The 27889-nt window shown below is 35.3% G+C and overlaps 1 protein-coding gene across 3 annotated transcripts in view; it reads right to left on the bottom strand.

The window, feature by feature from the left end:
* The window catches only part of RNF180 (ring finger protein 180), a 60888-nt gene extending 34510 nt beyond the window's left edge, over positions 1–26378 (bottom strand). For 2 of the 3 annotated variants that reach the window (XM_079329898.1, XM_079329897.1), the window contains exons 1-2: positions 26254–26378; positions 19265–20188 (exon numbers count right to left, since the gene is read on the bottom strand). In XM_079329898.1, coding sequence (XP_079186024.1) covers positions 19265–20188; positions 26254–26355 — 1026 coding nt within the window. In that variant the 5' untranslated portion in view covers positions 26356–26378. Of the gene's footprint in view, positions 1–19264; positions 20189–23592; positions 23689–26253 lie in introns of all 3 variants that reach the window. The other variant, XM_079329899.1, reaches the window with a different exon arrangement.
* Between the last annotated feature and the right edge of the window lie 1511 nt (positions 26379–27889).

Consider the following 27889-nt stretch of genomic DNA (forward strand, 5'->3'; position numbering starts at 1 on the left):
GTCATTTAACCATGATCATCATATCAGTGGATATACAGAATATGAAGCAGACTCGGGAACTGGAGAGGCTGCTGAGAAGAAAATGCAGAGAAAAGTTGAAAAGTGTGTCAAAAAACTACTACCAAATGAAGAAATAAAGGAATTCTTCATACATAGTATAAAGATATATGGCATAGAGGTATGTCTGTGCTTTGCATTTGTGGGCAAAACAGTGCTGATAGCACACCTGTGTTCTGGCTATTTCTTCATTCCTCGGAATGCTTCCTTTCATATTTCAAAATAGGCTGGGACTGGGATTGAGGTAGGGAGTTGACAGAGTCAAGACAGGTGACCCGTACCACCAAGTGTCATGCTCAGCAATAAGTGCTCAGGGAGATGAGGATGAAGGGTGAATGTTTGTGGTAATATTTCTCTGCGCAAGCAACCATTGCATGTGCTGAAGCCCTGATTCCTAGGAAGTAGCTGGACATCTAACTGCTGATAGAAAGGAATAAATAAACTCCCCTGCTCTGCTTGCACTCAGAGGTTATAACTTCCCAGTTAAATTGCTACTATCTTGATTCCTGAGTGTTCTCATCTTCCTTCTATCTGTCCCCACAAGAACAGCCCCCCATTTGCCTTTGAAAGAGACATGAGTGAGCAAGGGGCTGGGTGGATGAGTGTTTGGCTGCTGTCTATTCAGCCTATCACAGCCCTGAATGTACTGAGCAGATATTACTAAGTGTTTCATTATTCTTCCAGAGACTATATCTTGTCAGGAATAAATAATTTTATTAAAAACAAACAAACAGCCCCCCCCCCAAAACAGTAAACAAGCAAACCAAACCAAACAAGAAAAACTCCATTCCATAATGATGGATGATAATTGTATAATAAAAATATAAGAAAATATTTTGATGCTAGGTTAAATGATGTACACAAGTTTTTAACAGTTATTCAGCCTTCAGTCACAATTCATTTACACTATTCCTTACATTATTGCATGTAAACTTTGGGTTTCAACAATTATTTTTTCAATGCCAGAAGAGACCAATTCATATTAAGTACTTTAAAACATTATGTTAGAAGGTCTTGTCAAAAGCCAAAACCTATTCTATAATGTAATAAAACCCAGTGAAAACTTACTTCTATGTCTTTTATAAAACCCATCACCATGCTGGGGGCTGGGGTTTGTTCCCTCACTGTCCCAGCTCTTTGGAGAATTTCTCCCATTATCATGCTAAGGCAGCCCCTCGGGTCACACCAAATCTCCTCACTAAGATACTCCTGAGACTGCAAAGATCAACACATAATCTGATACCTTAGTGCCAAAATATTGTGCCTGCCTTATCTCTAGGTGCTGTAGATTTCCAATGACTGGTGGCCTTCTGAGTGCCTAAATGTGGTACAAACAAAAACTTAAATCAAATAGTGTAAACAATACATCTCTACCTTGGTAGCAATAGCACTTTGAAAAGAAAGGATGTCACACATCACCCTTGACAAAGAGTTCTTTTTTTCCACAAAAAGAACATTTAATTTTTTGTGTTTACTACAAAAGGACATGATCTGACAGTCTAAATGATACAGTTTTCTAGGTTTAGGTATTTCAAAAGGACAATCTTGCAGAAGTTTAAAAGGTATAACAGACTAACATCAAACAGATGTTGGTGCCTCATTTCTCTCTTTACACTCATTTATAGAACAGGTACCATCATTTACCATAATTCACCATCATTACCATCATTAGCTCTCTACTTGTAACAAATGAGATTACTTTATAATGGAAAAAATACTTTATAATGGAAAAAGTTACTTTATAATGGAAAAAATACTCTCAAATATTATTTCATAAAATGTGTAGCTGTATGCATCATAAGAATTGTCATATGGCTATCTAATACAGTTCCTTTTGCTAGAGCTGCAATTCTTTTAAGAATTCAAAGGTTAACAAGATTCTTATAAGAACTATGACTCATTTCAGTTAAAAATTACAACAATTTTTACAAGGCATAAGGAACCCAGGAAAAATCCTCAGAGAACATAGGCTCTCCCAGGTTTGTGTACAGCTGTTTTAACTTCAGTTTTCAGTATAGCTTATAGACAGCTATGGTCTATGCTTCTAGACAGTTAAGTGTGAATTTGTTATACCCACTTGACAAAGGTTATTTGCCAATCAAAGCTTTAAATAAAATTACTTATTCCAAAATGATTTGCAATAGTAACCCAGAAAACAACTAAGCTCTCAAAACTTAAAGTCTATTACCTGAGTCAGAACCTCTTAAGCACTTCTGATATTTATTTTTAGTTTTAGATTATCTTGGTTTTGAGAATACTGATTTATGAAAATCAAAATTAGATATTTACTTAAAGCTTCCAAATACCGATAATAGCTCTGTAAAAGCATCTATCATAATTTATACCACAATCAATTAAAAGCTATTTTACCTGTAAAATAATAATTCAGACTGCACATTACCACAATCAGTGCATCATCTTTATGCATGTGAGAAAAATACTACATAAAATTACAATCTTTCAAATTGGAGATGGTTTGTGGCATATACTTATATACATACATATGTAAAAAAGAGAATTCTTGCTACTGGGTAAGATGATCATTCAGTCAATGTTTGGGTTTTTCACCATTTTTGCCCCTTGAAATACACTACGATTCCTAGTGCTCAATAATCTCAAAGAAAATACTGCCTGGAAAATGTGACATGCTTAGTTTTGCATCAATTCAAACTTAAACTTGAATTAGTATACCCTGGTCTTCCAGCCTGACCACTGCATGCCATTTTCTCACACCAATCTCTAAAAACTTTTTCTCCAGCTATAATCTCACTGAACTACTGCTCTTCAGAGCAGAGCCACTAAGATGATCAGAGGGCTGGAGCACCTCTCCTCTGAGGAGAGTCTCAGACAGCTGGAGCTGCTCAGCCTGGAGAAGAGAAGGCTCCAGGGAAACCTTCCTGCACCTGAAAGGATGCACAAGAAGGATGGGGAGGGACTTTTTACAAGAGCATACTGTGATCAGAAAAGGGGGAATGGCTTTAAAACAAGAGGGCTGATTTAGACCAGATATTTGGCAGAAATTGTTTACTATGGGGGAAGTGAGGCACTTGCCCAGAAAAGCAGAAGCTATCCCATCCCTGGAAGTGTTCAAGGCCAGGCTGGATAAGGTTCTGAGTAACCTGGTCTAATGGAAAGTGTCCTGCCAATGGCAGGGGGTTTGGAAATACATGACTTTTAAGGTCTTTTCTAAACCAAATCATTCTGATTCTATGATTTCCAGAACAGAAAATTCTTTATTTCTTTTTCAGAGAATATTTTTAATTTTACAAAATTCTGACAAGACACTAAAAATTTTCTACAGAGATACAATTAAAATGCCACTGACTTTTTTCTGCTATCAAATGTTAGAAATATAGTCAGTTTTGTAATTTCAGTTCAGTTTTAAAAATGTTTGTAGAGAGTAGTTAATTCTGTAGTGAATATGCTTATGATTTGCAGTCATACAGTTATGATATACAGTCAAACAAATTTAGTACAAAGAAAGGAGCCAAAAGACAAGAGTGACAAACTGTCTTTCCTAGAATAAACTGAGGTCTAAGTTCAGTTTTAGGGTTTTCCAACATTATCAGCATGCAGGTCACTTAGGCTCAACAGCTAGGTAGGATGCTCTGTTTCATTGCATCCACTGTAAATCTAAATATATCCTCCCCAAATATTTTAATATCTTAGGAAACACTGGATTCACCAGATACATAGTTTGCATCATACTTCTGCTGTGTTACTGTACCCATTTTTTAACCCAAAAATATGCTCTGTGCCTTGAAGAAAGAGGGCAATTGCATGACTAGATGAGCAGGCTATTTTAGTGCCTAAGAAGTGCTCTCTAAAGAGATTGCTGTTAAATACTTTTTATTAGAGAAGTGGAACAGACAGCTGGAACTGGGGCCATCAGATGTGTCCTTTCAGAAGTGAAAAAAAAACCAAAACTTGTATTAACATTTTTTATAAATTCCCTCCATAAATGGTACTGTGCAGGTGCTTAAACTGATCTTAATTAAATAAGAATCAAGGTATCTTCTCACAATACTGATTCTCCCTATCCCAGCCCTCCCCCTGTCCCTCCTCCCCACCTTACCAGTATTTTAAGATTTGTTACATAACATGGGAGCAAATTTACTTCCAGAGTTTTTAAATTTTTAGGTATTGTTCTAAATTGTGTTGCAGAAAAAGCAGTCCTTCCCAACACCACCTACACCCAGTATTCCCTATCATTTCTATAGCAGTATAAAAATGCTACAGACACAAACCACGAACTACCAGACCACACAGCAAAGCAATGTATCACTGTATATGCTACATGATTTAAGCATGCATTGTTAAATACATTAAATATGTGAGGCTAGAAAAGCTCAAAAGCAGATACAAAAGTCTATCTTCAAAATTTAGAGGGACAGAAACTGGATCCGTTTCATATTTACATTGTAAAGTCAGGGTTTCAATACATGATGATTATACTCCAGCCTTCAACTTAATTTTGTTCACAGCAAATCAGTTCTGGATAATGTCTCATACACTTCCACTGAGAATAATTACATTTTTATAGCCATAATAAGAAACATCCATCAAGTGAAGATGATTTACTGATAGGAAATAGTATGACTCCAAACAATCAAGACTTCAACACAAGAATATTTCCTATCAAGATTGTTAGACTATGGAACAAATTAGTAGCAGAAATCAAAAGTATAAGCCATATTCTCATCTTCTAGCTCAGCTGATTTACCAGCTAACATTTGTTTACTTCCAATCACAAAGTTTGAACTATATTCTTATGCTGGCTACAGCAAACTAGTAAACCAAATATGATCTGATGTAGTAAAAAACAGCAATAGAGAAGTATTTAGTTTTAGCTTTTAATCCTCCCTGAATCAGGGCAACAAGAGTCATATGAGACAAGAGAAGCAGACAGTTCTGGCCAGAATTGTATGAGTGTTCCTTTTCATCCTCTTTAACATGAAACCACCACCAATGCTGCCTATCCACACTACCATTTAAACTAAAAAAGCAATCAGATACTGGCATGTTTTGGCACTGCCATGTGGTTCTGATTGTGCTTGTATTTTGAACAAAGAACTGTGCAAGCTTCCCAGAATGTAATTCATAAAACTAAATTGCAATAGCGTATCAGTGAGACAGTGACTCATATACCTTTCATCGATGTTCATGCTTGACAAAAGCAAAACATAATTCCTGGAAATTTCTAGTTCAGTCACAAACACCCTGTGCCTGTCCACCATTCTGACAGGCTGGTGTTGTTCAGACAGCCTAAAAAAATCACTAGTAGGAACCCTACAGAAGGGATCATGATGCAGCATTTTACAATATCATACTCTTTCTTCTTTCTTGTGCCAAAAACCTAGCTTGGTTACTAAATTGTCAAAAGGACTACTCTGTAAATCAGCAGGGACCTTGAACTCCTAGTGAGCTTCCAAAAGAATGTGTCATGGAAGATGCATCTTGCACCAACAGGCTCAAAATAAGGAAAGGTGAGCCACTGGCATTGATAAGAAGTTTGAACTTCAGCATAAGGTTTTGGTGAAACAAAATTTAAACAAAGCACTGCTTTTTTTATCAATAAATTTAACACTAACCACAAAATTTTTATAAACATAAACATTCTACTCTAAAATAGGGAGGTAGTGTCCTTAGAAAAATTCTAAAGAAAAAAAACTGAGTTAATTTTCTTAGGCTACCGGCTCTTACTCCTGGATTCTAGAGGCACATTCTGTTAATGAACTTACAATGAGCTCTGTCTGTGACAGGTCTCTTCCCTTTCCACACTTAAAGGACTGCTTACAAACTAGAATGGGACACAAAGGAGTGATGCAAGCTATGTTTGGGCCATAGCTCACTAGCTGAGGGGTTTTGACGCAGAGTTTGTATACCTAAAATGTGGTTACTAAAATGTAACCGTTCATGTTCCATACACCATGTCTATGGCTGGAAAACACTGAGAAAGTTTTTTATGGTATCCATTTTGAGGTATAAGAATTGTTTTCTTCCACTATGTGCAAAATACCATTTTCTACCTGTTTTTCCTGAAGAATTACTTGAACAATTGAACGCTATATGCAATAAATAATGATAAAAAGCACACTGCATACAAAAGTACAGCACATCAGTTCCCACAGCATATGAACAATCATATCAGAAAAACTACAAAAGATTGATGGAAAACAAGTGGAATAATACTCCAACTTATTTTAAAGTCCAAATAAGAAATGGAAGATAAGATGACAAAACACATGAGAACTCAAAAAAGCAGCTGCAATGGTCCTAAGTCTTTTAATATGGTGTCATGTATAACACATGAAAAGGCAAAAAAGACACACTGTTGCCAAGAACACAGGTAGAATATTAGGTAGAGAAACTTAGGACAGATAAATAACCAAGAGAAGAATGTATTTTTATAGCTGTAACTGATGAAATATTGGTAAAGATAGATAAAGAGATACAGAGAATCATATAATGTTCTGCTAGAGACAACAAGACATCCACTGCCACTGCCCCTAACAAATTTTACATAAATTCAATCTAGAGAAAATGCAGAGAACTACTGTAAGCCCATTTTAGCACTCTGGCTGAGCAACTACATGCTACTTATCTTTTTATTATATATTATACTAATATATATAATACTCACACATATGTATTAAAACAGTTTCCATGAACTAGTCAATGTTACATTTATACTTAAGGTAAAGGGGATTGGGTTACTTTTAGAACAAAAGGAATCCAGAAGACATTCTCACAGCTGTTAATACTGTTCTAAATATGGGTTTCATAGATTAACAGATTTCAGTCCAGAAAGAACAATCTAGTAGTAATTCTAATACATTACTTATATCCTCCTTAAATAGCTTAGATTTTGAAACCAGATCAGTCTGTTGTACAGTGCTGGAGATGGAAACAGCAGCAGATTGTCACTATAACTACAAAAATGGTGTTCTGCCTTTCAGTTTAGTGGTTCCCTGATGAAAGAATAGATCACCTAGCAGAACTCTTTCAGCAGTTTTTCTAATGCATAAACCCAAACTTCACCAAAAGCAGTATTCCTCTTTGCTGTAACATAATTAGCATACACAATTCAGTCTGGAATTTGGACTTGCCTCAAAAGAAGCACTACTTAACAGTACAAGCTGTGCCATTATGCAGCCAAGAAGAATTACCAGGTCTGTCCATATCTACTCTTTAAACAATCTCTTCACATGACTTTTTACAACCTTGTGTGTCCTGCAGAAAGTGAGATGGAGCACCAAACCCACTTCATGTTTTTTTCTAGAAAAATGCAAATTATAAAAATCACATGCAATTGCCCACATGTAATGCTGCCCTTTTCTCTTTGCCATTCTAGAATCCTATTTTCCAATATTGTCAATAATACAAGCAAGTAGATCTCTAAACCACATATTCTGTATGCATCAGAGTAGAGGAATAAAAGCAAATTCATCTGACTGAAGAAACAGGTACTATGCAGGAGGATATATTGCCTCAGGATGTGCCAGTGCTGACTGGGTGGCTGCAGTGGGGCTTGGTTTCTACACATTTTTGCCTTATGACCTCTATCTTTCCCTATTACAAAGCTCCTATAAAGCATTTCACATAGAGCATTTAAGAGTCTCCTAATATGTGTACCTAATTTCCTAAATTTCCTATTAGCAGTTATCTGAATGACACTTACCAAATCATAAATTGTGGCTGGAATGAAAAAAGGGGGCAGAAAACATTGAGAAAACACACAAAAAGGAAGATTGTAAATTTTTTTCCATACAAATGCTCAGCCCACAGTTTTTTAGCTTTTTCCAGAAGAATGAATGGCACTCAGCTTTTACCTTCTTCCAAGAATCAGAAGTGTAATTTTTCATTCTGTCCATACATGTTTGTTTTTTGCTTTTTTTTAAGAAACATTTTGCTACATCCAATTGGAACACAGTCAGAAAGCTCCAGAGTAATCTATTCTTTACAATTCAGGGAGCCCACTCAGTGTAGCACTCCACATTGCCGGGTGTTTTTCACTATTTTAGGCATTTTAGTTCCTTCACCATGTCTGACCTTTTTGACGTTTTAATGAATGTTCTTTGCTCTGTTTCTTATTAATTAAATAATTTCCATTACATATTTTCTTAATCTGTAAATTGCTTAGCTTGAAAACTAGTATGACAAGAAAAACAGTGGGATAAGCAGACAGATGGAGTTTTGTTTTTCTAGTACAGAGCATTTCAGAGTTGCACTATAATTCTAGCTCTCCTCTTCCTGAGACATACTGAGTTTAATCTGAAAATGGAAACTGAGGTATTCTAGATTACATGTATTTTTGATTTTCTAATTTTACTTTTTAAAAAGTCCCAAAAATTCTTGTTTCTTACATGTTTTTCATGTGTATGTGTTTGTTTTTGTTTGGTAGGGTTGGTTTTTTTTTTTTGGTTCATTCATTTCTCTATTTTCTGCAAATCTTTTATCAAAACATGAATTAATTTTTTTTTGCATTTATGGATGAAAGTGAGAATCATCTTTTTTCACCATTTGCTTCCTCTCAGTTTCCCTTAGGTAAAATCCCATTTTAGTTCCCAAGCTGCTAGCTAATTATTTTCAATTTGCTTCAGACACTGTATTAAAAGTGTACTTTAGCAAAAAAGTCTAAAACCAAAACAAAACTCAAAATAGTTTTTAAAAGCTATTGAATAAAACAGAAATGAAAGAAATAATGACATTACATTTGGGAGACGCATCAAATTATTTATTCAGTTGAGTATTCATAATGTCAAATATTTATTTGGTTGTACATAGTTCTACCAATCATACAAAATTGATTAGTCTAAGTAGTGCAATCTCTCCTCACACTGTAGACAAAAGAAAATGAGATATACAAAATAAGAAAATAAGATCTCTTCAACTTTTTGATCTACAAATATTAAGATTTGATTAATCTTTTGTGGAAGTTTCGGATTTTTTTAATATAGACTACAGGGAGAAAACCTTGTCTAAGGAATAAGTTTCATCAGACTGGTGAAACCATTTTCAAAAAGGTAAGATCATTAATAAATCATATTATTGATATGCTATTTATGATATTTAATATCTCATTTTTCAATACATCCAAATGTTTTCTTGCTCACACTCCAATCTCTAGCCTTTAGAAACAATACATCCTATCTCATATTGCTCAAATGAAAGGTAAAATAACTTTAAATAGAAGCTTTATTACAAATTGCTAATAAGGGGAACTGACAAATTTCTAGCATTCTCGCATAAAGCAGATATACTCATGAAAGCAAATTAAAAGATAAACAAACCCCTCCACATTCCATCGCCCAGAATTCTAAATTGTATTAAATGTGAAGCATGTTTAGTTAAATAATTTATAAAAGAAACAATTCCCTTCTAATGTAACCATAATAATTTAGGTGTTGATATAAAGTATCAGAGATCGTGTGATATCAGAAAAAGCAGTTTTTCAAAATCTTGGCAACAGCTAGCTCTAAAAAATGATATCACAGCTTCAAAGACATAAAGGTATTACATCATGGCATACAAAACTTTCTTTTTAATTTAACTTTTGGGGCAAACTTGTTTTTTGTATGTTACATAAGACATTCTTATGCCCGAAAGACTGCCAGCTTCTTCAGCTGTAATTGTAGGTGGTATCATTCTTTACCTCTGAATTATTTCCTTGATTCTGAAAAGCTGTTACCATACAACATCTCTTCAGTATTTTGCATTACTATGTATAAAAATTCCTTTCACTAATTTGTTACTTTAACTTCGCAATTTCCTAATGGAATCACTGATTGTTTATCAACTGCAAGAACAGTTTCTATGAAATCTGTTCTATTAGCATGATGTCTTTTGGATGTGTACAATGACTTTTGCTCAGTGATCACCTGCATAATGAAAGAAACGTAAAGAAAAAAATTATTTTTGGATAGCACTATTGCCTCCCAGAAGCAGACATGAGCGAAAAAAATACTTTGGAGTTGAATACCATTAAAGTTAATGGGAGGTTGTGGATAAAAAACATTCACAGACACACTGACGGCTACAAAGCATGAAAAAAGAGCTGTGGTTTCCTCACCCCTGGAAGTGTTCAAGACCAGGTTAGATGTGATCTGAGCAACATGGTCTACTGGAAAGAAGACAGAGGGACAGAGTGTGAAAACAAGATTATCTTTAAAAACACTTCCAGTCCAAACCATTTTGTAATTCTGATTCTGTGAAATGGCAGAGAGATTTAATTCTCCCAGATGTTGAGAAATTATTTCCTAAAAAAAAAACCTAAAAAAAAATAATTGAAGAACCAAGTCCTGCACTCAGATCTCCATACAAGCCACATTTAATTTACCTCGGTTATATGTATTCTGAGAACTTAATACCCTGAAAACTAATCAGAAATACAAAACCTACTCAAACTCTTAGTCACTGAGAATGAGTCAGTAACAATTCGTAGAAAGGAAGAACTAGGAGCACAAAATTCAGGGGGTGTTTTTGTAAAATTCTATCTAAAATTCTCTCCTTACTGTGTATTTGACGTTGTTCTTCTGGTTATACAGAGTAAAACACGTAATATGAAAGCACTCTTGTATTATTGCTCCTACCATTGTTGAACTTTGATTTTCATCTGCCACAAAGCATCTTATATAACAGCAATTTACTGTGCTCTTCACTCTATCTATGTAATAAGAATCCCTGCTGAAATTATGGGATTCACCTAACTGCACAATATTGCAACCTACCTCTGTGAACAGGTTATTGTCTTTTTTAGCTTAGAGACTGCAAATTTCACAAATTCTTATGATCTAAGTTGTCTGTGAGCCTCTAGAGAAACTTAAAAAATAGTTTCTAAACTTTATGGCTTACAAAAGAAAAAAACCAAACATACAGTACTTCCATGGTTCTAGGCAGATCATCAGTATTTTCTTCGAATACTAACCAATACAGTCTATAGGATCAGCAACAAAGATTCTCTGATTATCTATAGAAAAAATACACTGTTTTGGTGTGTTTTTTCCAGACAGACAGCAACAAAATATGAAATTAATTTCAATGAGCTGTTTCTTTATTTTATGGTTTTCATTCAGCAAGATACAATGCCTGAAAGGATGGATCAGGATCTTATTTGTGGCATGGGACATTACCCCATTGATCCTTTGGGCTGTAGCAGTATGAGGACATTACTACTTAAGGAAGAGGTAGCTGCATCTGGAGACCTTCTGTGCCCCTCTTCAGAAAAACTACACATTACCAAGGATGTAATAAAAACACAAGCGTGTTAGTGAACACTATTGCCTCTTCTTAACATACCAACACCAATGCTGGCCTGGCACAGTAAGTAGGGCACATAATATGTAAGAGCTCATGGAATTATACTCTGCTGAGATCATTCTATACTATCTATATATCCTAAAAGCATTTTACAGACAAGCAGCTTAATACCATATATTTCATTTAAATGAAGGAATAAAGTCACAGCCAGCTGTTTTGGCCTTCGCTAGAGTTACTATGACAGTGCAGCCACACTATATTCTAGTCTATATAATCTAGCTTCAAGATCATAATAAAATATATTAAAGTACATACTGATACACTCAGACCATCCTGATATACTGTTTTTATCCAGTAGCATCCTGAGTAATTTTCCCTCCTTTTCAACACAAGTGTTAAATTGTTTACATCACAACTCATAACCAAATGCAAGCAAATATTCTTTCTGCAAATTTGCAAAACTATCTATTCCACTAGTTATTATTAACACCAAATTGTGTAGAAGATATGTCAGCAATAGAAGATGTCAGGTCAAAAAATACCCTCAAGAGCTGTAACCACAAATACAGGCATAAAAAGACTGCAGCTAGAAGTAATTAAAACTCTAAAATGTTGACATTTAAATGTTGACAACAGGAGATTCAGCCGCACCTCAGAAAATAGTAGTTTTTGCATGCTGTTTAATCAGACACAACATCTACAGAAATCACAACTGCAGTTTTACAAAGGTATGTCACACATTTGGGCATGAATTCATCATTCCTAATACTTTCTCAAAAGTTATCTTTTTTAAAACATCTTAATCCAGTTTAATCAGTGACAGAATGAATTTGCTAATAACAAAGGTTCACCATGTAGCAACAATAGCTATAACCCTTTCAAAAGCAAAGAGAAACTGGCTCAGCAGCAACCCATGCCCAAAATGTCTCTCCTCCTTTTCCAGGAAGTTAAAAAAGATATTTCTTCACGTACCCTCATGGCCCTGTAATGCTGCATTGCTGCTGTAGATCAGGCACTGTCTGAGCACTGAACTTGAAAGGCATCAGGGCTGAGGCTAGCCCTGCTTGCTGTGGCTGACTCCCCCAGCCCCTCCTGATGCTTGGCTTTACTTTATTTAGTTGTGACAGCAATTTCTCTAACTGACCAGATGTCTGCAACTAATTTGTTTTGCTTTTCTTGTCTTTCTATGGTACAACAACTAACAGCAATTACTCCATGTATAAAGAGATAGTTACATTGCTAATATAATGATGTAAAAAAATGCAGGACTGCTAACAATAGCAGAGGTCTTCAGAAATGGAGACCTAAGACAGGATATGGAGGAGTACATGCATGGGATCATACTGGGGTTGGCACTGCAGGCTAAAACAGCAATAAGAAACTTCTCAGAAGTCTGTTACAGAAATGCACAATCGGCCCTGCAGAGTTTTAAACATAACAAATAGAACACAGTAACTGTATCTTACGTACATGAAAGACACCACATAAGGTACTTTGGATATAGCATGAAGCTGCAGCTCAGTGAACGGACAGGAAAGATACAAAAGTTACCAAACACACAAAAAATGACCACAAATAGATTCTGGGGTAAATAAAAGCCATAAACTTGAACTTAATTTTACATTTAGGGAAAGACTTTAAGCATAAGAGCTTCCCCTTTTTCTCTGTATTTCCTCTGTCCTTACTTAAAGTGATTTCTCCAGGTCCTCGTATTTCCCTTAGAGGTCTTAATCAGAACTTCATAAGTAGTGTTTGCCTTCTCTAGCTGTGATTTCATTTCACTCCCTTCTCATCCTCTGCTTTGGTGCCAACACTAAATAATGTTTTTAGCCCCCCAGCAGTCAGCTGAGAGATCCATAAGCAATATGAGAATAAATCTTGTTATGAGTATCACCACAGAGTGAATGAAATCCAAGTACATAAATGCATAACTAGATACGCGAAGGATCTACAATTTCAATGAAAACATGACAGTGCAAGAAAAAGAACTGTAAACTAATGTGTCCATGAAAAAGAGACTTGCATAGAGGAAGCTAACTTCGTACACAAGTTAAACCTTGAAAGCCTAGCACTTTCACTACAAGACTGTCACTTGCTAGAAGATATCAGTATGAACTTGAAAACTCAGAGCTGTGGGGCAAGATAACAGTACCTGACAGTGCAGATAAACAACACTGTATCTCATCCACTCATATCCAGACATCACATTATCACTGGGAGCATGAAAACTGACTTATTGGAAACTTACCACTAGTCATCTTTGTCAGATAAAACACTGATGTTTTCAGAAAGATACAAAAGAATCAGTGAAGTGCCATTAAGAAATGAAACAAAATTGCCGGTATTTTTCCCTACAAATCAGGACACTTTCCAAGAGGATACAGCAGTTTTGAAAGCTACAGAGCCTTCCTCTACATAAAATGAGTGTGAGAAAAAAGGCAATATAGCTGGAAAAGTAACAAATGGTATTTTTCTGAGATCTTCCAGAAAAATATTACATGCTTCCATATTAGTAACCAATGTAAACATATAAGACACACACAAAATGGAATTTTTACAAGAAATACTTCATCTGCTTAGCTGCAGCAACCATAACAAAAATCATTATTAATATTGGCAATTCCACTTTAGCAGCTGTTATCATATCCTAACAAGTCAAATAATTAACATGTGCTAAAAATATAATGATACCCTAATAGAAGCCTAAAAATCCGCCATGAGCACAGATGTGCACACACACAAAATGCAAGCATCCCCTGCACAGGCATGAAGAGCTGTCCTTTGCAGAACAGACAGAGGAAGCTTGGGTCCCTCTACTGTTAGACAGCTAGTTCAACCCTGCACCTACACCTCAGAGCCTGCACCAGTTCTAGAGGTGCAAGCCTCTGGAGGCAGTATAGGTCAGGAGCTCACAGAATCGCTCCTAATTACAATTTAATAACAAAGTGCTTTCTGTCGCCACACAATGTCTATGGCTGCATTTTGCTTTCCTGCAAGGCAGAAGAAAATCTTTCACAGATAGTTATTCCATAACAAAATAAACTTGGTAAAGCAGCCCTTGAATTTACAAAGAAGTTCCAAAGTCTGAACAGGTTTGTTCTTTCACATTTTGTTACTCTCCAGAAAGGCTTTAATGAAAGATAAAAGCGATATGCTCAGCACTTTTGAGAAATCTTTGAAAATATTTACCTCACATCAGTGTTCTGCTGCACTGAAGTAATTCTTACTCTAAGAGTACCTAAATTATATACTTCTCACTGCCATTTATTAAAACTCTTTCACTCCATCCAGCCAGAGATTTATGATTTTTTCTTTGTGAAGTTTTATTGATTGCTTAAGCATATATGTTATGTTAGAAATAATGGTTAAAAAGTGCCATAGATCAGATTTCTATTGGAAGTACTGGAGTGACAAAATTCCACATTTTAACAATGAGGATTGTAAGAATACTGAGGAAAAAATGGTGAAAAGTAAAACCTGCAAAAAAAAAAAAGGATACCAGACCAACATGAGAGGCAATCAGCGGCAAAATGGAATGTGTGGCAGAGGACATTTCCTGACTTTCTAGATTAACATTCTCCTGGGAAGATACCTCAGCACTGGGAAGCACAGCTGCACTAGCCACATGTGCAGCTTGACACAGTCTAAGTAGCAGACCCATCTAAATACTCCATGCCATAATTGCAAACTCTCACCAAGGATAAAACAATCAATCCAAACCAAAGTATCTTCTACTGAAACTTACTACTTGAAACCAATCACTTAGTTTACATACCAATTTCGAAATTTTGTATTTTGTAAACTCATCAGTATGTTTACTGTTGAAAATGAGCGTATTTATAAACTGTATGTAATTTTCTATATAATGTTGTAAAAGACTTAAATACCAAAGTTGCCTCAAGCACTATTAAGACCACCAAAGGAGTTTGCTCCTTATGGCAAATTGTACCAAAAGGCAACTGCTCATTGGTGACCACCCTTTTCTCCTGCCCCCCACTTTGCCTCTGCTGGATATGCCTTTCTGAATTCCTGGAAATTTGGACAGTAAGTTAAGTCACATGACAGGAACATGAGATAACATAAAGGTGGTATTATTTTCTGATTATCTCAGACTAGGAAGAGGTAAACAAGCTGGGAGAGCACTATAATGACCACAAAGAATCCACAAGGAAAGCCAACCCAGCAACTGTGCTGACAAACAGCTCAGTTGAATGAGTCCAGCTCTGAAGGAGGGGGCCATGGCCCACTGACTCCAAAGAAGAGGAAGACTGAGCATGGGACTAATCAGCACTGGATGCAAGTGAATAATTTAACCAAGAGAAGAGGAGAACCCTGTACCCAATGAGGACTGATTGCTATCCCCTGATTGTTTGCTAAAATGTACAAACAGGAAGAAGTTTTGAGTGACCCTGGACCCCCACTACTGAGATCAGAAGAAGACGAGTGGGATGATGTCTGGAACCACGGGGCTGGGGGTGGGGGGGGGTGATACCTAATCTGTGTGTCTCACTCTTTTTCATCTCCTCTCTTTTTCTATTTCTTTCTATCTCTCTCTACCTCCCATTACATTTAAATGAAATCCATACTATTGCCTTCAGCATATGGTCTCATTCTCATTTGCACCTTAATCTGGGTAGAGACATCTCTCAAATAATGGGGTCTTAACATTATTTCGGCATAGTTGGAAGGACACTGCTCTCTGATCTGAATTGCCTTTCACAATAGTACAGTTCCCTCTAGGGGGGGTTGTGTGGTTCCTTCCCTGGGAGCTGTTGGAAACTTAGCCACAGATTTCATCTGAGGAAGGTTATGTGTTTTCTCCTGTGAGAAATTTTGAAAAGAAAAGCTGTCCATGGTGGCCAGTGCAAAAAAAATATTTTGTTATCCTTCCCTGTTGCAAGAGAAACTTATTAGTTGCCCTTCTACCCCACCGTGGGTTGACACAAGAAAACTGAGCTACTGGTTCCTCATAATGAGCTACTGGTTATTCAAAAATCTTAAGATGAAATAATGGTATCTTTAAAAGATTTGGTGAAAGAATTGTACTTTTAGCTAAAACAGGAACATGAAAAAAGAATGCAAGTAGAGATATTGCTAGCTGTCAAGCATGATGATGCCCAAAAGCTTCAGGCAGAGCTTTGGAATGTGCAAGAGGAAGAGGGAGAATCTTAGGGGAAGAACTGCAGGATGTAGAACCTCTAACATTCTCTGAAACACTTGTAACTTGACATTTTTTTGTTCAACAGAGGAGCTGGGAGACAGTAAATGAGTCTGTTGTTCTGCTAACATTTGCACTGACATCTGATGACAAGGAAGTAGCATGTTGATGCTTTATTAAAATTGAAACCACAAGTGATTGCTAGGATCAGCAAACAGCTACTGAAGTGGTGCCTTACATAGTTACAAAGATATCAAAGCCTTGCCATAAATAAGGCAAGATTGAAATCTATTAATATTAATGCATTGGCATACTGAAAATCTTGGCATACTTCCAGGATGGCAAAGAGGTAAAATCACTGGAGTAAATGGAGCCAGTGTTATCTGCCAAACTGATAAGGTTAGTTCATGGCTCCTGGGTGAGAAGCTGAAGTCTGCTAATCTTAACCCTAAAGGAAATCCAGGTTAAGCCATTAAACACTCCCTAATTCACAACTGGTGACACCTCTCAATTTTTACAAGCAGTTTTATTCCCTCTAGACATTAAATTAATTGGAGGAAACTCCTGTGAAAAGATGAGAGAAGCAACAAGAGGAGTGCACCAAATACTTAATGAAATGTAAGTTAAAACTCTAAGGGGTATAACCTGCCAGGAAAGCTTGTGTTGCTTTCTTTTTCTATGAATGCCAGCATCCCCTGCCCAAACTGAAGATCAAAAGAACCAGCTCAGAGTGGGTGAACCAGTGCATTTACATGAGAAAGCCCACAGAAGTCACCTAAAAAGATATGATAATGACTTCTCCTTTAGGGCCTTTAACCTTTGCTGTAGACACAGGACCTTTTAATCAACACTGGCTGGATTTTCCACCTTCTAATAATCCCCTGTAGTAGGCTGAATTTTCACTTTTCTTTTTATAGAAACCTGCTAACATATGAGACTGAGCTGCATGGAACCGATGAAACTTTTAATTGCCACCATAATTGCTTGTACTGTCAGCTTTCAAATGCTTGTGATTTGTTTGTTTTCATTGCAATTGAACTTATTGGGAGACCATATATTAGTCAAACCATTTTATGTGTTGTTAGTTTGATTTTTTTGCCAAGTTTACTTTATCTTTTACTGGAAAAAAAATGGTGTGGGAAGAGCTTTTACTCTGGAACTACGGGTGGTTATACCTTTTTACTTAATCTGTGTCTCTCACTCTTTTTCACTCCCTACCTCCCTCTTTCTATTTCTTTCCATCTTTATCTCCCTTATTTACTGTTAAATGAAATCCATACTATTGCCTTCAGCATACAGTCTTGTTTGCACCTTTATTTGGGTAGAGACATCTCCCCAATAATCAGATCTTAACAAATATAACTAAAATAATGTAAGAATTGGTTAAGCATGTTTCAACAAGAAAAAGGTCTGAAAGTATCTTTTTTTCTAAGCTATCAAAACTTCCAAAAATCTGTACAATGTTTTATTCCTGAAAGTAACATGCAAAGATTAAAGATTAAGTGTGGGGAGATTGTAGATGACACGAAGATGAAAATGCTCATATACACTGTGCTTGTGCATCATATTCCAAATACCAAAACAATGAGATCTGGAATTTTTAAAGCCTTTTTAGGGATCTGGACAGCTAAGGATCTTTACAGACTTATTAGAAAACAAGTATTCAATATTAAGACATCCAGACATCAGCTTTAGAGATGCATTTTACAAGAATAAGTTTTCAAAAGGTCACAATACTAGTTTAAGTCTTAAAGCAAAACAAAAATCCTTCCCAAAGAAGAAATAATATACACATACCATACCAAAAAGAGTTGTATTTCCCACAACCATTACATTTTCAAGCTGGTTCTCACATATAATTGAAAAACCATCTATCTATCTATCTATCTATCTATCTATCTATCTATCTATCTATCTATCTATCTATCTATCATCTTGAATTCACAATGAGAAATCGACCCAAAGCAGGAATAATTGCTTGACTAGATACTACTTCTCTGATTAATTAGTATGTTTGCTGTGCTTATCACAGTTATTTTGTGCAGGAAATTCATGATGAGAAAATTTCTTTCAAAGGCATATTTATCTTAGTCATTCTACTAAATCTGAGAGCAAACCAAAACTGTGTTAGTAATTTTATGACTTGCTTTTCTTTCCAGCCTTCCACCAAAAGTTGCGACTGCCTATGGCCTTTAATTCTGGTGTGCTTTAAATGGCTTAAAGAAAGAAACCACTACTGTACAAGTGGTAAGAATATGCAACAGTTTGTGTTAGATTTACAGACAAAGTAAAGACTAATACTTTAAATAGCAGTAGAAAAATATTTTTCTTGTAATAAATAATAAATGCATTTAAAATATTCTTAACTGTAGAGTTAACTCAAAATTTTACTTTACATTTTACTTTACATTACTTTAAAATTAGAAAATTTTGACATGGTAGGGTTTCTCATTTAGAAGATTCAAATGTTTAGTTTTTCTTTCCCACTGATTAAATTTCATTGTGTGTTTTCTCACTTCAAATCTATTATACATCACAAAAAAGTAAGATGGCAAATGAAAACCCATCATGTTTTGATTCGGTACAGAAAAAAACCCTGACAGGATGGAATTACAAAAAACTAAATGTAGGAAGAGTCATAAGTCTTTGCTTGCCTGATAACTGACTCTACACAGTTCCACATCAAACCAGTATTAAAAGACAACATAAAAAAAAAAAAAATTCAGAATGATTTCTAAAAGCAAGTCAAACTTTACCAAAAAAGTAGCATAATTAATTTTAAACACTTACTTGCTTCTGTAGACATTGCTCTCGCCTTCTTTGTTTTCTCCTCAGGCTTTTTGATTTGTTTGTTTCTCTCTTATTCAGTTTTTGGTTGAAGGAGATACTCATAGGCTGCACAAGATCACCATGTGTGATGTACTGTTTGTCTTCTACAGCCCTTCTGGGTGAGGAAAGATTAACCACAAATGGTGACCCATCAGCAATGATGCTCCCAGAAGATTGTCCAGTAACTTCAAAATCACACTCATTTTCTGTTTCTCTGTGTAGTAATTTGGTAATGGAAGTAACTTGAAATTGATTTTGTAGTATGTCAGCACTGGAACTATACAGATCCTGAAAAGAATGACCATCTTGCCTATTGAACTCTAATTGCAAGTTCCCTAGTACATAAGCAGGTGGATTTTCATTTTGGCCATGGTAAAGTGTTTCCATGCTACAAGTTTCATATAACACAGGTGACAAAACAAATCTTCCTCTGGTATTTAAATCCAAGCTACATGATCTTCTGTGAAAAGGATTTACAGTGGATGCATCTGTTATAGGATAGCAAGATGCCTTTAAGGGAAGTTTTTTACTTTCTATCTCATATCTGGGAGTTCTGACTTCTAGACAAAGTGCTTCTGTTAATCTTCCAGCACTACTATTACTTCCAGCTGTGTAGGAAAGTCCATGATTTTTGATTTCTAAAGTTGCATTTACTACTTCATGGCATGTATCCTTGTTAAAACCAGACTGAATTTTGAGAAGCAAATGTTTTTCTGATGATTTTGACAATTTAACAGAGAAAGGTGGCTGATGCTCAGTCCAAGTTTTGCAGAAATGTCTATTTACTAATTGTCCACAGGAACATTCTTTGTTGCAAACAAAGTTAAAGCCCCCTAAGCAGGCCTCACAGAATGGACAGTGCAGTTTTCCAATTTTCCACTGTGCCTATCGACAAAATGAGAAAAAATGAAATATACAATATATTCACTGAAAATAAATGAGCAAAAAATAAATGCTGGAGTTATTGTCTCTTTTAGTAGGAGGATTTTGTTCTTGTTTTTCAAACACAATAAAAGACACTTCACAACAGAAAGCAAATCCACCATAAATAATGTTATGTTCAAAGCTCTATTTTCTGGAGTGATAACTAATTCTTAGAAAACAAAAACACACATTGTAAAAAGTAGGTGCTTTGAAATATGTTCAAAATTTGTGCACAGATAGAATAATGCTGCAATATAAATGAAAACATTAGATCTTTAAAGCAGAGCTTTTGATTTCCCATGTTAATCTGGAATTGGCAAGCACAGCTTCTCAGCTGTGTGTTCTGAGTACTGATACATTTCCTGCACACTAAGTACAGTGGAAGGAGATTTCTTACAAAAAGAATATAGCTTTTCACTTTGATTACTCCACAAAAGTTTAAAACAGTATTTGTATTTTCGTCTGCATAGCATTACAACATAATCTCTGTGTAGATACCATGACAAATCCTTAATACTCTACATACATGGGGAGTTATTTTCATTAATTACAATTCTATTAATTTCTTTTCAACCCTGAAGATGCTTTTTCAAAAGGAAATACATATCAAACATCTATAAACGCCTAGATATTAATACAACTATTAATCCTCCTGCATATTTAGACAACTATTAGTATTTTCAGCAATTATATTAATCTTTCAGCAGCATTGTTGAGGACTAAAGTTATGCAAGTGTTTTTAGGATTAAAGCCCAGATGAGAGACAACATTATCAACTCCAGTCACACTTTACTCACTTGAGTCACTAAAGAACTATGAATACATAAGCTTCCCAACATTTCTAGTTTAAGCATTGCTTTCAGTTGCAAATGTTCTTCAGGGTGATTTGGAAAAATATGTCCATACCTGATGCTTGTCCTATTGAAAGCTACAGAAAATTTAGCAGTTTCAGAAAAAAACTTCAGTAACTTGTGTGGAAAAAGTTATTTTTCACACACAATGCTAGAATCTCTGGAAATACTTATTTGAGAAACTTACTCCTGCCTCATGGCAGATGACACAAAATATCAAAGATGTGTCTTTCACTGCACCTATGAGAACCTATTCAGGTTTTTAACTTGGAGAAATAAGAATAGTTTACATATAACTAAAGGCTTTCAAATCCTTGAGAATTCTGTAAACATGCAAAATCCCTCCCAGTTTATAAGGCTGACCAATGTGTGCACAGGACATTCCCAAAGAAGAATTAAGCTGGTTCAGAAATTCAAGTCTCCCACACTCTATTTCCCTGATGACAAGGGCTACACACAAAAATTAAGGAAAAAGCATTTTCTAGCGATTTTATTGGGTCTCTCTGGCATGGAAAAGCATCCTGAATCTTCAAATGAAGTGATGCATGAAAATTAAGAAGGCTAGAAGCCTGGAGAAAACAGACATGCAAGGCAGAATGGAGGAAAAAGGACATCTCTATGTCCCATGTGCACGGAGACTGGGAGAGGAGGTGCAGTACCAAGCAGCCTGGGACTGATTTAGCATTAGTTTGGCAATGGAGTGTGGAAGCACTGACTCAGTAAAAGAAGTAACAGCCTACTAGTGGAGGAGGTGGTAGGGGGAAAATCAGCAAAATCTCTAAGGGAGCTGAGGGTACAGATTTAGTGATGGACTGCATAAAGAGGAAAAAATGGAAATGGTGAGAAAAAGGAACCAAAACAAGCAATAAGTGATGGGTAAAAGAAAATCCAGGTCAATAAAGGTCACTAGCTGCACTAGCTACATATTTGTAATTATTGAAGATTATTTATACACTAATATATACATGAAATCCAAGGAGATTGGTTAAGAAGAGGGACAGATGGCAAAAAAGAACCGGCTGGGAAGCAGTGGGTTTTTACAGCCTGCAAATAGACTATGTGCTTATGTAAAATGATTTAGCCTTTGATTCAGGAGTCATACAGGAGAAAATAACACATGATCACAAAATTATTCAGAGCCCAGGAAGATCTGGAGATAAGTCAGAATTGTTTAACACCCCCCGCCCCCCTGCATTTATCCATAAAAACACAGGACCTTGCCAGAGGAGACAAACTGAATGAGGCAAGAGTTCCAAGGATATTAAATGACACAATGAACACAAAGATATCAAAGGTGTACACAGAGAATTCCATTGTCTGCCTTCTTCAGCAGAGGAGAACTGCTCCTCTGCAGCCTTAAGCAAATGTGTCAAGCAGTCTATGGGTTTTGTATTTCCTTGGTCCCCAGTTGGACACTCCAGATTTTCAAATGCAGAAGCCAAAGGTGTAAAAGAATAATTTAGGAGCTAAAGGTGAAAAGAATAACATTACTACTGAATTGAATTCAATTATACTGAAATAATTTAAGAGACAAAAAAAATCCCTGTAAAAAACTGCCTCCTTATTATTAAAGATTCATGATTAGGTGATAGCGTAAAGTGAGGAAATAACTCATGAGCTGTAATTTTCAAACACACCTCCATGATTAGTGTTTCTGAATGTAACTATTCTTTTATGTTCATTGAAGTAGAAGAGATCACTAATTTCAAAAAGTTTAATTAATGTTTAACAAAAAAAAAAAAAACACATAGAGCAATACAAAGAAGGTGGATGAATTTTTATTTAAATTTTTGAATGCTTAGTTCTATAGCCATAACAGTATTTTTCTCTCTGTGCATAATTTTCAATATGGGTTTGCTTAGGGTAGAAATTACTTAAAATACAGTAAAATTTTACACTAAAGTCTAAGGAGAAAGGAATACAAATAACATTTACTAATCAAAATCAAAGATTCATAAAAGAACATCTGTGTGGCAAAAATCACTGCTTCTGGCTATCAGTATCTATGCCACAATATTAACTTCGAGATCTAAAACAACTTAAAGAAAATACCAACTGAAGCAGTTAGTACCATAGGAAGCTTGTGAGATGGTTTGTAATTTCAAACAGGCAGTTAAAAGCAGTAACACTGGTTTGCCATTGGACCTTTGAATTTGCAGGAAGGTATCTACTTTCTGCTTATATGAGACATAACATCACATTAAGTATAAACGGCTTAAGTATAAAACACATCATATTTCAAAAACTGATCTCTTAACAAATCTCCAGTCCACTTCTATGGGGAAACACTTTTCTTGTACTTCTGCATATATTAAAAGCAAAAGAAAATCTACCAACATTTCACAGAGGAAAAGAGCTCTGTAAATGCTAAAGACAGAAGTTCCTGTGAAGGATTCCCCCAATTACAACATTCTGTAACATACACAGACCTTGCCAGAAAAGCGTTCTTGAAATTTGTCCCCCTTAATTACTTTACATTGAATAAAAAATAAAGATGCCAGGAAAAAAACCTATCTCTTCAATGACAGACTTCACCCACTCTGGAATGGCTTCTAAGCTCACATGCCATACATTGCAAAAATTCTGAGCAGCAGCTGAAGACTGTGTTATCTGTTGATAAAACAATTGCATTCATACTAAAAATTTATATAAGCTTTTTTTAATTTATTATAGCCAGAAGTCAGCTCCCCAAAATCTGTAAGCATTAACAAATTATAAACCTCAAATATGATACGTTTCTTTAAGCTAAAAATCAGGTAGATATTGTCAGCAATTCTCTATTTCTGAATCTAAGAACATTGGGCAAACTCCACTGTGGAAAACTGTGGTGTTTGGAGGTGGTTTTGTTTTGTTTAAAAAAACAGAAAGTATGCAATGTCAGGTCTTCCAAGAATAACTGGAAACTGATTTTAGAATCACTGTCAGCTGGCAAAATTCTTCAGTAAAGACAGAAATATATAAGTTATAGTTTACATGAAGACTGTGATCAGCAATGCAAAAATGCAACAAGTATAATTAATTTTCTAATTCTTTTTAGAATAACTAATAGAGTAACTGGGTAATATTAGAAACTTTAGAGTTTTTACTGCAATAATGTGATCAACTGAAGAGAAGAAAAATCTAAAAATCTGTAGCACTACACTAATTGATACTAAAAGAAATTACTTAACTAAAGTAGAGTTATAAGGATGGCTAAAATTATAAAGAAGTTCTAAAATCCTAAATCAGGATATAAATCCTTAAACTCTAAGTCCTAAAACCAGTTGTTGAAGTTTATGAATATATAAAGTTGCCAACACCTGTGTTATTAAAGTTATTGGAATAAAAATTTCATTCCTGAAAATTAAAAGTGGGGCTATATACAGAAGATAGAAGCTTTTAAAAATTCTCCAAGTATTGACAGAAAACAGATAGATCCATTTATCATGTCTATGCGAGCCTTTTGTCCTATCTGTGAAGACCACCTGCACCTCAATATGGATACAATTATTAGTGTTTATAATATGTTTGTAACTTCAACATTTGTTTTAAAATTTGTTCTATATTTTTTTCATTCATAATTCAGCTATGTCTTTGTCTGAAGGTCTAAAATTCATCTGTGAAAACATGCTGAAAATATTACTTTTATCACAGTACTTTCTTTGCCACCCAACCTCTTTAGATAGTGTTAAATTACACTTTTTATTTGATATCTACATAACTGGAGAAGAAGCTACTTCAGTTGTGTGCAATGATGGGGGGATCACCACTCACAGCTGAAAGCTCCACTATGGGGAGCTTGGACAAAGATACCTCTTTCTTTTCACTACATTTTTTCCATGGAAGGAGTTGGAATTTCCACATTCCCCCCTAAAAATCACCTCAAACCACGCACGAAAGAATCATTAAATATGAAGTGTGAAAATTATTCCAGAACTTCAAGTTCAGTAAGCAGAGTGATTAAAATGAGGTTATTGACAATGCTATCATGACCTTATAAAGTAATTTTGTTTCTACATATGTTGGCTGTGCTCCTCTCTAGTGTGAAAAAGAAATGTTGTTGCATTAAAAACGCCTTAATAAAAAACATGACCATCTTTTTCTCTATTTGCTTTTTAAGTTTGTTTTAAGAGGCTGTAAGGCTTTTTGGCACATTTGGAATGACCTTAGCTCCTTATGATTGGTAGCTGCCATTATAAAACAGTAGGAAATACTCTGTCATGGTTTTATTGTAATTATCCTTCTGTTTATTTTAATAAATACAACATAATTTACTGAGCAGGCCATAACCTTGCTCAGGGCAGACTAATCTTCTGAACTATTTTTGTGCACTGTTGCAGACAGACAGAGATATTATAAAAAAAAGGTCTTATAAAATAAGGTTTAGGCCCTGCTACTCTAGCTGAGCTAGCAGTAGCTAGTAAGTTTGCATAAGAAAGAATCAGAGGAATGAAAAGTCAGTTAGCACAACTACCTACTCTGGAAAGGAAAATAACTCTGCATTGGTATAAACAGTAGATCTCTTCCATGAGAATCTAAAAAGGAAAAATGTAAACACCTGAGTCTTACCACATACACACAAAAATAGCTTTTAACCATTGAATTAGGTGGTAAAAATACTACCAGCCAATCAGAGCTGCACACGAGGTATATGAAAACTATATAAAATGAGTATTGTGAATAAAAAATTGGCTTATCCTGCATGAAGAAACTGAGCCCCATCTGCTTATTATTGCAAGTGCATAGACTATGGTCAACATTTTAAAAATGAGGAGTAGAATTTTCTCATGCAGGAATATCTTATACATAGTTAACTACCACAGTGAAAATTAGAATCAATCTTTAAAATACATCTTAGACACAAGAGCTGTTCATTAAAAGATATTAAAACAAAAAAAATGACTTCTATAAAACCATCAAAACCAAACCCCATTTTTATATTAGAAATGTAATGCTCTATACAGGCTATTAGTCAAGTGCCCATGAACACCAGCCTGCATGTTGCAGAACATCAAGGTCATCACTGCCTACTCAGTCTCATTAAAATTACTTCCTACACCACTCCCTATAGAACTGTTTCTATCTTACTACTTATATCCACATGAGATAAATTACAAAGTGAGGCTAAGCCTAATACTTCACTTAAAATAAATGGTAACAGAACTTACAAACTCACTCAAAAGAAGCTATACGTACTTTGGATGATTCTTTCCCATTACATTTTGCAAGAAAAACAGCTTTTGCTATATATTTCCTGCATCTCCAGCAACGTAGAACACCAGCCTCTTGGTTGCTCATTATGTCACTTGGGATTTTGCAGCTCTGTAAAGAAAGACCAGAAAACAGAATTTGGTCACCTGTTGAAACACCACTTTTCTCTTGAGACCCTGCAAAAAATTCTCACCACTGTAGAAGAGACTAACACTTACAAACATTCTCTGATCTTGTATAGCATGGCTTCTAGATGTTTTAAATAGTAAGGTAAAACAGCTGGTTTTATTTCCAAGTTTGATAAAGAGCTAGGAAGCAACAACAACAAAACAACCAAAACCAGAATAAAATAAAACTAAACTGACCAATCAACCAAATAAATAATGCATCCAATATTCGGACAAAAGATAAAAGAACTCAATTTTTTTAATAATATGTCCATGGGAAAAAGTCATTGCTATCCTAAGTAATAAATAAACATACACACATATAATGCCACATAACAATAATGAATGCTAACATAAAACTATAGATGACAGACTCTTTTCTCAACATGCCCCTGCAGGCTTGCTCCCTTAAATTATTTCTTGTGGAAGGATGAGCACTACTGGTGCAATCATTTTTCATGGACCTGTATTAACCTCCTCGTGAAACAGGACCTAAATTAAGTCAACCATAAGAACAAGACAAATATTCTACTTATCTCTTTTTCTGTCTTGCTGTGTCCAGATTGTCTCTCTGGTCTTCTCTACCTTCTTACAAAGTCTTCCCCTTTTTCATGTTTTCTCCAAAGATCCTCCAACTCTTCTTTCAAATTACTTCTGTTTTACCCCATAGGGCTAGCTACATGAAAAAAAATTAAGAAAATATTTTTCAGTTAGGCCTCCTCAGAGTGCCTAAGTGCACAGCACTCACTGACAGGCATGCTGGAGTACATAAGTAAAAACCAGTGTCAAAAGTTTCAGAGTCCAAACATCTGATTTTGCAACTATCTTAACATTCAGATTTTTTTAGTTTTCACTAACTAAAGAAACTTTGAGGTTTTCACCACAGGATGTCTGAAGAGCAGTTTGCCTTGTTGAAACATACAGACTTCTGCATTTTCTCCATTTCTACCTTTTCTTTTTCCACCTTTTTTTCTGATTTAATCAAAGACAATGAATCACACAGAGAGGTTACTTACTATCTGTTATTTACAACTAGAGGTCTTCATTCATTGCATTTTTTACCTTTTTACAAAAGTAAACAGTCTGAAATATAGTTTGACAAGGACAAGAAGAAATCTGTTTACATACAGCAGACTGAGCTCTAGTGTACATGCAGTTTTTAACAATTAGATCCATTCTCAGCTTAAAAATCACAATTAAGGTAAACATTAAATATTTTCCTGCAGTATCACAATTAAAATGAATTTTTGTTACAGGTCCATTAACAAATCTTAAGACAGCCAACCAAAAGATCATGCAAGAGACACTTACATAAAAGCTAAGAATTTATACTAGCAACCTGTCTCATTCCTGACAAAAATGGAATGATCCCAATGCTTTGACTAAAGCAGAACTTTAGATTTTACTTAACTTAAACTTAGTTTTTACTAACCCACACATGTCAGTGCTGCTAC

Source organism: Erithacus rubecula (assembly GCF_903797595.1).
Source record: "Erithacus rubecula genome assembly, chromosome: Z".
NCBI lineage: Eukaryota > Metazoa > Chordata > Aves > Passeriformes > Muscicapidae > Erithacus > Erithacus rubecula.